The sequence below is a fragment of the Cebus imitator genome, unplaced genomic scaffold (assembly GCF_001604975.1).
Source record: "Cebus imitator isolate Cc_AM_T3 unplaced genomic scaffold, Cebus_imitator-1.0 Scaffold299, whole genome shotgun sequence".
Taxonomy (NCBI): Eukaryota; Metazoa; Chordata; class Mammalia; order Primates; family Cebidae; genus Cebus; species Cebus imitator.
Genome location: NW_016107614.1, coordinates 2,571,919 through 2,584,562, shown reverse-complemented (window position 1 = coordinate 2,584,562; position 12,644 = coordinate 2,571,919). Strand labels below are relative to the sequence as shown.

The window sequence follows — 12,644 nt, the reverse complement described above, 5'->3', positions numbered from 1 at the left end:
AATAAATGGAAATGTCACCTGAATGTGTGGTAGGAGTCTCACTGTGTTTAAGTAGCTAGTGTATCAAACTGAATACTTAAGACTGACACTGTTAAAGTACACTTGGCTACTCATAGATTCTGATGGAAGATCTCTGGGAAGTGGAACAAAATCTTGTCTGAAAAATAAGGAAGTAGAAAGAAGGTCTAAGTCTGAATTTCCTCCCAGGGGTTCTCCCTCTTCTGAAATGCCAAGGGCTCCTTTGGCTCACTGTATTATCTCTGTCAGACCTTCCACCTGGCTTTTCTTGCATATTTTTACGAGAATCTGCCAATACCTTCCTTTCCCTTTCCCTCCCTGTGAATAACTCCTGGTGATCAAGAGGACAGCATGAGCACTGGCGGAAAGCCTATGGTCTTGCCTCAGGAAGACAGAGTTCTAGGGAAGGATGGAGCATGACTTCTCTATTTCATGGACCAGTGACACCCAAAACAATATTGCTCCCTGAGAATCTCTGCCAGGATGGTCATGGATCAAGGCCCGTTGAACAAGGGATTTTCGAATAATAACAGTAGTAATAAGAGAGCACTAGCATTTTATGGGTGTAAGTCATCTATACCGAGTTACTTAATTCTCATGATATCTACTCATGATACCCCTAGGCATAGGTGCCATTTTTTCAGAGGAAGAAACTAAGAAACAGAGATGATTTCACTTGTTCAAACTCTGGCACCTAGCAAGTGTCAGAGCCAAGACCTGAACCTCTGACTTTGGAGCCTGGGCTAAGTCCATTCTACTGGCTTCTCAGTATGAAGCACAAGGGGGAGGGCAGAGGCTGTCACTGCACCAGATTTACTATGTCATGGCAGGCACCTTACTGGCTATCAAAGGACCAAGAGCAACACTGACCAGAGGAAATTGACTTGGTGTGGTGCTTTGACAGAAACACCAACTAGCACCTGATGGACAATTTTGTGATGACCATTGGGGGACTATCTGAAGCCTTTAAAGGGGAATGGATGGTTATTCAAAGACACAGTCTGATCATTTCTTTTGTAAAAATCATCTCTGAAGTTTCCACTGTTTGCTCACTTGGAAACTCACTTGGCCTGTTTAGGATTGTCCCTTCAATTTTACTTATTCCCCACTGCTGTAGGTGGTCCCAGCTGTATGTGCAAATCACATAACCAGGACACTATTTTCTTGTTTAGATTTGCTTTCTTCATCTGATGTCTCTAGTATTAAAATATAGCCATACTAGGTTAATAGCAAACTTATGAGTAATAAATCCAATGGGCTAAAGACCCCTTGGCGATTCTTTAAATATTTAATACAACCAGTATTTGAGGACTCATTCACCCTCTCAACCAACTGACCCATCCACTATCTTGGCACCTCCCCCAAGCCAGATTCTGGGCTAGGCCCTGGAAACCTAGCTATGAGCAAAGAAAGACAGAAATCTCAGGGCATGTGCAGGGCACTACAGGGATCTGTCCCAGTGTGGGGCCAGGTAAAGCCTGAGCAATGACATCGAAGGCAGGGTCTTCAAGGAGCTTGCAATGTACTTAGGAAGATTAAACTGAGATGTAAAGGAATTAGGGAATAAGTATGGGTTAAGTGTAAAGGGGAAGAGACTTCCTGCAAAGAGAGCTCTCTGAGGGCTACAGAAACCAAAGGAGGCTTCCTGGAGGTGGATGCCTCAAGCTGGGTCTTGAAAGATGGGTAGGATTTGGTGTCATAAAAGTGAGAACACAAAGACCAAAAAGCAGAACCCATGAAATACAGGCTGATTGGAGTATTGGATGTGTTTTAGGAAGAGGAGGTCCTTGTAAGGCAAGCAGAGCTTTGTAAGATGCAAACACCAGATATTAGTAATCTATTTTTCTAAAGGAGGGTTGAGGCCTTCATTTATTTATTTGTTAAAGGTTTTCTGCTCCAGTAACAATAGCCCTTGTCCTGAGTTATCAGGAGTTAGGAGTCTCCGTTTCAGCTGGGACCTAAGCAATCTGGTCACGATGTTTTAGATTGGCATGTTGACCTTTGTCTCTCTGGAGGATAAGATGAGCTGGCGAAGCTGGCTCTCAGCTCCACTCCCCACATATAAAGCACTTGTGGGTTCTGAGGGAGAGGATAAGTAAGATGAGAACTTGTGAAGAAAGTGATAATTTCACAAGAAATTAGTGCAGGAAAAGATTTCTAAAATACTCTACTCTTCTTTCATTTTCTATCAAGGAGCTTGTCTCTGGAAGCAGAGCTCAGCCTCTCAATGACTTGTGTTCAGCTCTGTGAGAGAAGAGAGTGTGTGTGTATGAATGTGTGTGTGTGTGTGTGTGTGTGTGTGTGTGTGTGCATAGGGGAGATGGGCAAAGGGAGAGAGGGAGAAAAATGCCCGTGAGAATGCTGGAGAGGCGGCTCCTATACCTCTCTGTGCTGTTAATGGGGATCATGGGCACCCCTCAGTATCCTGGGCTCAGCCTTGGGGGTTGCCAAAGCCTATAGGAGCAACCAGGGACCACTGGACATTCGTGGCTTGGGGGTAGGGGTGATGTGGCAAAAACTAGCTTTGTGGTGAGATGAAACTGGTAACATCTGGAGGAGTTCAGCGGCTCAGTCCTTGTCACTGAAGAGAGCGCCGAGAGGCAGGGATGTGGCTGGTGGACTGCCACAGAGGAGAAGGTGCGAGCTGGCAAAGTGAAGAAAGCCCGGACTAGGTGGTCACAGCTAAAATGGAACAGCAAATTCAGGAGAACAAAGGCAGGATTTGGAGCATGTAGCCTGGAGGCTGTATGCATTGAGAAACAGGGGTGCCCGCAGGGGAGGGAAGAGCAAGCTTAGAGTCCTGCACCGGAGTGCCGAGGTGTTCAGAAGGGAAGTCAGGCCAGGGTTGGATGCCAGGGAGTTACCAGTGTGGACTTGGGACGTGAGGCCAAATAATCAATGAACCCCAGAGAAGTGAAAAATCATTCTTTCTCCTCAGCACTCCTCTGTGCCAGGCACTCATTAAGAGTTTCGTATTCACATTTGTGGAATTCTCCTGTCACAGAGTAGGCGATATGAGCTCCATTTACCGACAAGAAAATCTGATGCTTGGAGAGGCAAAGTACAAGCCCAGGGTGGCAAACCTGGTAACGGGGCACACTGGAGTTCCAACCCAGGTCTGTCTGGCTCAAAACCAAGCTTGTAAGCACCATGAAGTTCTGAAAGAACTGAGGGCTGACGGCTGAGGGCTAAACTCTGGGACCCTCTCAGTCAGGGGAGGGGAGACAGAGAAGCCAGCAATGTGTGCAGGAAGGTAGATGAAAACCAGAACTTGGTCTAGCAGATGCCAAAGGGCCTGGGAAATGGTCCTTCCACACACGTGCCACCAGACAGTGCATGAGGATGATGACTGGTCTTCTGTTCCCATTATGAAGACAAGGAAATACAAGTGATTATTTTTTCATAGTTGATCTGAGTAATTTTTCTTATTTGGAATAGACATAAAACCAAACAAAATCACACATACACTTTACCTGAAGCTGTTCCCAGAGGAGAGGCGGGCACTGAAGAGTTATTTGGCTTGGTTGATCTATTCACCATGGGAGCTTAAACACACAAATATATATATATTTATATATATAACCATTACAATACATGCCACTTAGGGAAATTCAAACTCAGGGAAAAATGATGATCAGCCCAGAGAATTTGCAAAGAATGAGAGACACACTTGTTAGACACACAAACCAATAAAAGAAACATCTTTAGAATGGAAATATCAATGATGGATCTATAATTTGATATATTATTATTTGATGATAGGGATCATGTTAACGTGAATAATGACTTGAAATTTTATTTGCCAAATGGGAGGTCTAGGAGATAAAAGAGTTTTATTGTTTTTGTTTTTCATCAAGAGTATATCGAACCCCTTACTGGAGAGGCCCAATTAATAGTCCCACCACCCCCACCACATGCAATACACACCATTGCTCTTGGATTTTATTTATTTATTTTTAAGAGGGGTTGGGAAGGAGGGAATGTGTATTTGTTGTTTTGTGTTAATGGATGGCTTGGACATTCGGGCTGGCCTTGAAGTTGTTGGTGACAGGTATGGAGTACGGGGGAGGTCGCCGCATGATGGTGGACTAAAACTGAATACGGCTACCATGGAGCTGAGAGTACTAGAAGAGTACTGTTACCTGAAGAAGCATCAGTTGTACTGGATCCTACTCTCCACAGTGACTACATGCAGAGTAAACATACCCTGTTTCCACGCCTAATCTTACGTAGCACTGGCTTTTTAAGGTGATCCATTTGTCACAGTATTTGTTGTGCTGCGAAGGGTTTACAGATGAAATGTCTCTCGTAGGCATAACATATTACTAAATTTAAAGAACCAGGACTCAGGGAATATTTCACTCTTTCTTGTTCACTCCTCTGCAGAAACTGTTCCTGGTGCAGTGTTTATAAGGCCAACATAGTGGCTTGCGACGTTGTATTAGGTTTTATGAGAAATCCATTTGAAGCAAGGGCAGCTGAAGAGAGCCACACAGGTGCTTTTATAATTTGAGATGGGAGGATTAAATCATGGAAGAGGAAGGGGAAGCCAGGGAAGGGCTATGAAACACAGAGATGGATTGTCACTGATGCTCTCTGCCCAACCAGGCAAAGAAGCACACACTGTGCCCCAGGGGAGAAAGGCCCGGGCACTCATTTCTGAGCCTCTAAGTGCTTACTACCAAATACTCTTGGACGGCCCAATCAGCTACTAAAAATTTTCAGGTGCTTAAAACGACAAACTCTTACCTTTTTCAGGTGGAGGTGAGCTGCTTTCTGTGGGATGAATATAGTTTTCATCATTATCTTCCACGGGGACCACATAATCAGCCTAATAGAAATATAAAACTGAATGAGGAGAATGCTGTACATACATAGTTGACGGTATAGGAGGGAGTGATTTTTCAAAAAAGCATTATTGAGATGCGATTCACATACCATAACATTCTACTATGTAAATTGTACAATTTGATGACTTTTAGTGTATTCACAGAAGTATGCAACCATCACCACGATCTAATTTTCATACATTTTTATCACCCCAGAAAGAAACTTTGCACCCACTAGTCACTCCCCATCCGTTTCTCCCTTGACCTAGTCAACCACAAACCTACATTGCATATACATGGAATGATGCAGTCTGTAGTCTTTTGAGACTTCTTTCACTTAGTCTAATGTTTTCAAGGTTTTCCTGTGGTATAGTATGTATCACAACTCCAGTCTTTTTTATAGTCAAATAATATTCTATTTTATGAGTATGCCACATTTGTTTATCCATTCATCAGTTGATGGGCATTTGAGTTTTTTCCACTTTTTGGCTGTAATGAATAGACTGTCATGACCATTCATGTACAAGTTTTTGTGTAGACGTGCATTTCTCTTGGGAATATCCTAGAAGTGAAATTGTTGAGTCATACAGTAGCTCTGCATTTAGCAGTTGGAGAAACTGCCAAACTGTTTTCCAAAGCGGCTGCACCGTTTTTCGTTCATGCCAGAAATGTATAAGGGCTCCAGTTTCCCCATATCCTCACCAACACTTGTTACCATCCTTTTCATTACAGCCATCCTTGTGTGAGCAAAATGGTATCTCATTATACTTTTGATTTGCATTTCCCTGATGACTAATGATGTTGAGTATCTTTTTATATACTTATTGTCAATTTTTGTATATTCTTTCAAGAAATGTCTATTCAAATCTTTGCCCATCTTTAATTGGGTTATTATCTTTTTATTGAGTTGTGAGTTATTTACATATTCTAGTTATAAATTCTTCATCCGATTTACAATTTGCAAAACTTTTCTTCCATTCTGTAGGTTGCTTTTTTACTTTCTTATTGGTATCGTTGGTGGCACAAAATGTTTAAATTTTGAAGTCTGTTTTATCTATTTCTTCTTTTATTGCCTCTACTTTTCTTATAAAAGTACCAAAAGCACTTTCGGGTGTCACATCTGAAAGTATTTTTAGTGTCATATCTAAGAAACCATTGCCTAACCCAAAGCTATAAAGACTCATACCTGTGTTTTCCTCTAAGAGTTTTATAGTCTTAGCTCTTACAGTTAGTTCTATGATACGTTTTTCAGTTAATTTTTGTTTATGGTATGAAATTAAAAATCCAATTTCATTCTTTTGCCTGTGGATAAATCTAGCACCATTTACCTAGCACCATTTGTTTAAAAAACATTCTTTCTCCATCAAATTGTCTTAGCACTTTTGTCAATAATTAAGTGACCATAAATGTAGGGAAGGAGGGATTTTATATTGACAAGACACAAATGAGGCAAGCAGGTCTCAAAAGTGGTTTTTACCTGCCCTAGTAGGCAGCCAAGAAGGGTACTGGGAGAGACAAGAACAAAAATTTATTACCAGGTGTTCTTCTATGTGCTTTACATGTGTTTTCTCATTTAATCCTTCTAACAACACAATTAGTGAGGTACCACTATTAGTTCCATTTCAAGATGAAGAAGCTGAGGCACAGAAATATTAAGTAGTTTGCTCAAGTTGTCAAGTTTAAAAGTGGTAGACCCAGACAGGCACAGTGGCTCATGCCTGTAATCCCAGCACTTTGTGAGGCTGAGGCAGGTGGATAGCTAGAGTCCCGGAGTTCAAAACCAGCCCGGGAAACATGGTGAAACCCAGTCTTTAAATATAGAAAAATTTGCCAAACATGATGGTGTCTGCCTGTAGTCCGAGGTGGGAAGGTTGCTTGAGCCCAGGAAGCTGAGGTTGCAGTGAGTCGTGATCTCACTAGTGCACTCTAGCCTTGGCAACAGAATGAGACCTTGTCTCAAAAAAAATAAAATAAAATAAAATAAAAAGCGGTAGATCCAGGATTTGAACTCAAGCAGTTCAAGAATTTAGCACCCATACTTTTATCTATGACATTCTAGTACCTTCCATCCTCCCCCTCCTCTTTCTGTCTAATCTACCCTCTCTTCATTTAATTGCTATTTCTCATCTTTTTCTTTACCTGTCACCTGGCCAAAAGGCACCAGGCAATTCCACTCCCACATCTCAATCTGTAGTCATATTTAGAGATGATCTGGCTGAAGGAGGTGAGGCTTTGGGATCAGCAGACCTGGGAGGAAATCTGTGCTTGGCTCTTTTCTAGATGTATGACCTGTCAGGGAGTTAACTGCTGAATCATCGGAAGTTCTCCTGGATTCTGCCATTCAGAGGTGGGCACTTGCTCCTCCGTGGTACAGGGAGCCTGGTCCTCATCTCTGCTTCGTCTCCAGCCCCATGGTGTCAGACTATGAACTCCCGAAGGACAGGGCCTCTTCCTTCTCTGTATTTGTGTTTCCAGTGCCTGAGCAGTCAAATGCCTCACTAAATTGAATTGAAATTGACTAATCCAATAGCCAAGGCTGGGGTACACTGACTTAGAGCCTTGAATAATGGGATGTTGAGTGGCTGCAGTATCCCCACAGGACCCTTTTGGTTCCATGGGTCCACCTTTTTGGATTAGCTAGTAGCCAGAGTGACATAGTTTATTAGAACCCAACTTCTCTTCTAGGAGTTAGTTCCAATAAAAGGTGAGGCTGAGCCCCCAGGAGACATGCCCATCCTCTGAAACCCTGTAGTCAACAAAATCCTTAAGTATCCTATGTCTGAACACAGAACATTGGTATTGACACTCAGCAATGTTCTCTGAATGGATATAGGGAATTTGAAAACTCCAGGCCCTAAACCAGCCCTACTTAACCACTTCAAAATTTATTCTTTCCTCTGTATTCTCAATTTTGTACTTGTTTTGTTCTAGTGCTTGATTACAGAAAATGTTTTTATCTGAAGTGTTCAGGATCTGACCTGTTTAGAGTGATGATGATATAAGAGTTAAGAAAACATTACTTATGCAGATAGTGAAGGTAAGCTGTCCTTGGTAAGGTTTTCCTGTTAGTAAAAGGCAGCCCAAAAATCGTTTTCTTTTCTAACCAAGAGCAGCCTGTAAAATCAAGCTGCAGATACAGGCAAGCAAGCTGGAAGCTTGCGTGGGTGAGTGCTGTCAGTTGTGCCAATAGGAAAATGTGACCTATACTAGGCATGATCAAAATGGTGGCTGTCATCCCTTCTTTTTGCCAGCCACGTGTACAGTAAGGAGCAGACAAGATGGCACTGGCCAAGTAGAAAACTCATTTGCATATTAAGATTCAGGTAGAGCCACCAGCCTCTTCCCTACCCTGTAAATGTCACACTTGATCAAACCAATCTGTGAGCCTTATGTGAATCAGACATCACCTTCTGAAGCCTGCCTATAAAATCTGTTACGGTCCACTGCAGGCCCAGTTTTCCCTTTCAGATGCCACTGTCTTGCAAGAGAGAGAGAGATGCTCTCCTCTCTCTTCTGTCTGTTAAACTTTCTGTTCCTTAACCCACCCACGTGTCCGTATCATTAAGGTTGGTGCGAGACGATGAACCCTGGGTGTTTACTCCAGACCATGATGCCGCTTCAACGACATTTCTAGAATGGAGACATTTGTATTCCAAAAGAAAAATGATGGAAAAAAGACTTGATCCAATCTCAACAAATTCTGTTTGTAGTGTCTGCCCAACTCTCTCATCTTTACAGGGTTTTAGGAGAAGGAATGTACAATGTATATTCCCAGCATTGCAGTTCAATGCTTTAAAGTTATTATTGCTGAAATAAGTAAATGACCAGGAACCAACACACTTTTTATCCTAATAAGACCACTTTGACACTGCTGCAATGTTTTAATATCATGAATATCAACCCCATTATTTCATGAACAAAACACGAAAACTGGACTTTAGTGAATCAGTGATTGGTCTTTTGAAGCCAAGTAGATTATTCTACTACCATGACCTACAGGTACAAGAAATCCTTCTTCAATTATTACAGTGACATGATTAAAAATTAAAAATAAATTAAAAATCATCTTAGATCAACTCCAATGTTCAGATGTTTCAGTATTAATAAGACACTTGTCATAAGTGTTTACATGTTTGCCTACCCTTAGGACTACAGATTTGAAAAATAGGGATGGCATGAATTTATCTTATTTTCACTTTCCCATTGCCCCATATCCTATTACTTAGCAGGAGTCAGTTTGATTAGCTATTAAATGCCCATATGAGCTGCATCCTTATTACCACTCATATGAACATTTAAAAGATTTACATACATTATTTTATTGAATTCTAACAACAATACCCTCTAAGCCAAGCATATTCCCTCTGTGACCTTGGACAAGTATTTTTTTAGCCCCTTTACACCTTTGTTTCCTCATCTGTAAAGTGGGGGTGATGACGGACTTCATAGAATTGGTGTGAGGATTTAATGAGATAATGAATCAGAACACCAGTGGATACACAGCATTCACCAAGTGTTAGCCACTCTCATTATAGCACAGATGCTCCTTCTCCCCACGTGTCTTTGCCCCACCTCCAGCTCTCTGTTTAGCCTGTGTCTCTGTCTTTTGCCTATAACCTGTAGAGCAGGGTTAAAAACATTTTTATTTATGCTTGTAGTTTACTTCTTCCTTTCCCGGCTAATGGTTCAGCCACATCTTAATGTTGGCCTCTGTTTGTTTGTTTGTTTTTACACCTTTCTTATACTGGCTCTCCATCTGCCCATTCCAGAACATCCCCACTTTCATATTTCTCTTTTTCCCACTGGGCAGACTTGCCTGAGCCACCTCCACAAGGCTGCTATTAGCAAAACTCTGCCTTGCCTCTTTGGGGTCCACTCTCAGTTATTCACAGAAATGAAGAGCCTTACATAATCTGCAGTATTCATTTGCATTCTATATCTGAATTTGTGTCTTCATATGGATCTGCCAAATGTTGAAAGAATTTACAGTGAGACCCTAACAGCTGGTCTCTCCATCCTGTCCCCTCCCCTGCTCAGCTTCTTCTTGCCACTCTATTCCCACCCTTGAAAAGACAACATCACGTCTCAGACGGGTAGGTAACAGGAGGAGTGTGTGCAGGGTGAGGGTGTGTATATGTACTGTATGCATTTTGGGAACTACCACAAATCAAAACAGGGACCAGGGATTCACAGCTGAGAGGGATGGGGTGCCCTGGGGCCCAGCTGCCTTGAGGCCACAGCTGGCCTGGTGTTGCCAGATCCTCAGTTTTCAGAAGAAACTAGAAAACTGGTTTTTGTAAAGAATCTAGAATATGGTAGAAAGGAATCTGACATATGTGAAACCCCTCTGTGAGTGAGGCACTGTATTTAGTGCTGTACGCATGTTCTCTTATTAATTTCTCAAAATAACAGAGATGAAAAACAGACTCAAAGAAGTTATCTAGCTTGCCCCAAATCATACACCTAGAAGGGCCAAAGCTGGAATTGGGCCTAGAGACTGCCTTTATTTTGATTTAAAAGTCCATCTTTTCAGTCTCCTGATGGGCTGCAAATTATATCCAGGTGAATGAAGGTCATTTCATGATATGTGTGTAAGCCATAGGTTTTACTCTCTACAGGCAAGTTATTTCTTAGAGAAGCTGCAGGCTGGTCTCTGTCCTTATTTAAAATGCAGGGACCTCTGGGAGCCATAACACATTAGGCTTTATCAGTTATTACAACTGTTTGGATGAGTTTACCTATTCATTTTCAAATAGGAGCAATTCCATAGGGAAAATGACACACAAACACTAGGTGCTGAGAGGAGAGATTGAGGAGGGACGCCTAGAGTTGGGTGCTGGGCCATCTGGGAAGGTGAGTCTCTGGACACCTGGTGGAGGTGGTGAGCGGGTGGGCATGCGTGGGGAGGGAGGAAGTGAGAAGCAAATGCTGTCAGAGGAAGTGAGGGGTCAGCTCCTCCACAGGCTGCGCAGGGGCACCTTACTGACTAACGATCTCCATCGTACATCTTGTCTCACGTCACCCTCTGCATCTGAGAAGAGGAAAGTGGAGGGGCAGAGAGAAAAGAAGGTGGAGGAAAGAAAGCAAGGTGGAGACAGTGTTACAGTGGGTCTAACAGCTAGCCAGGCATGATCAAGGCAGAAGAGGGCTCTCCTGCCCCAGGAATGTCAGGCAGCCATCAGGTGACAGTCAGGTGGTTGTTAACTGTTTCTCTAAAATAATAATTGGTCATAGCCAGCGCCAGGAAAAGGCAGTCTCCTAATAGATATAAAACACCTGAAACTGGTGATGAGCAGTTTCCTGATAAGATCTCAAAAGTTGGGCAAGTGGGTTCAAGCGTGTGCATTAAGAGACAAAGTGTCAGCGTTTAACTGGTACTTGACCTTCTACAAACGTTCGGCTGGTAAGGCAAGAATGCGTCAAGGGAGCGTGGGTACAGCTCTGGTAAACACTGTGCATGCTCACCTCCCAAGCGCACAAGCAGACAGTACATCCCAAGGAAGAATCAGGGGAGAAGGGACGCAAGAACCCAGAAGTATGGCCACATATAAAACCCCAAGTCAAAGGCCAAACAGTGCACAGTCTCTCCAGCCGTCCGCTTGGCCCTCTTCCAAGCGTACTTGACTTCTTTTCATTCCTTCGCTGAAACGTGCCTCAGTTTCTCCTTCTACCTTACGCCCCTCAGTTAAATTCTTTCTTCTGAGGAGGCAAAAGTTGAGGTTGCTGCGGCCCTGTATAGATTTGCTGTCGATAACAACAGGACAGAGAAGCAAAGGAGAATAAAGAGAGGGGAAGAACTTATGCAGGAAAGAAGAGATTCACAGGAAGCCACAGGAAAGAAGGAGGGGGTAATATGAGACTCAGTACTGATATTTTATCATACACCTCTGGTAAACTGACATGCTTACAATAAGCAATTTTAGAGAAAACCAAGTTCCTTTGGTATAATAGTAGAGAGTTAGAGGGGGCAGTCAAGAGCAGGTTGTAACGGAGGACAGCCAGCGGGCAGACTGTCCCGGCTGCCCCCCCCTGCCCCCCACTGCCCTGTGTCCTGGGAAGCCTTTGGGACAGAGTTACTTTACCTCATCCTCAAGGAGGCCTTTGGGTTTGGCTGGGACTTGAGGTTTCTTCACAGTAGTCAGGGCCGGCAGGGTGGAGGTGAGCCTTGCTTTCTCTGAAGGCCAGCTGGGCTTACTGGGAAGTGTCTTGCTGAAGGGTGGGGAATGCCTCTGGCTTGATCGATTGTCTTGAAGGGAACAAACAAAAAAAAATAACATAAAAGAGGCTCTGGATCATTTCCTGGGTGGAAGCCATTGAGATCTAGAAACTGTAGGAGCATGGGTGTCTGTCACATAGCCACATATGACCCACGGGGCATTCCTTAAAAGAGTAAAGTGAAATGTTAGACCAAAAATTTCAACTGCCCATTGACTTAAATGACAAAAACTGGAAGAACGTCCTCATCAAAAACATCCTTCCAGGGCAGTGATGGAAATCCAGAGGTTCAGGAGAGCCAACAGCCCAACACTTGGCCCCACAGAGGGGATGGAAGCAGTGCTGGAGGCCATGGGGCAGGGGTGAGGTGCTCCTGGCTTTTAAAGATGCCAAGGCCTGGGCTTAACCTGCAATGTTTAAACTCCTCGGCAGGAGCCTGGCCTTATGGCTTGGAAAAGTTCCCCGGGATATGCTAAAGTGTATCCAGGTGGTGATTACTCATGCGGGTCCACCTCCATGCTCCTCCCCTCACTATTTCACTCCATTCACAAGGAATCTGTGGGATTCCTTTGATCCAGGACT

The 12,644-nt window shown here is 43.3% G+C and overlaps 1 protein-coding gene across 2 annotated transcripts in view; it reads right to left on the bottom strand.

Moving 5' to 3' along the window:
• The window catches only part of BLNK (B cell linker), a 70,161-nt gene that overhangs the window by 19,540 nt on the left and 37,977 nt on the right, over positions 1–12,644 (bottom strand). For both annotated transcript variants that reach the window (XM_017502832.2, XM_037729369.1), the window contains exons 6-8: positions 11,930–12,093; positions 4,768–4,849; positions 3,492–3,563 (exon numbers count right to left, since the gene is read on the bottom strand). In XM_017502832.2, coding sequence (XP_017358321.1) covers positions 3,492–3,563; positions 4,768–4,849; positions 11,930–12,093 — 318 coding nt within the window. The remainder of the gene's footprint in view (positions 1–3,491; positions 3,564–4,767; positions 4,850–11,929; positions 12,094–12,644) is intronic.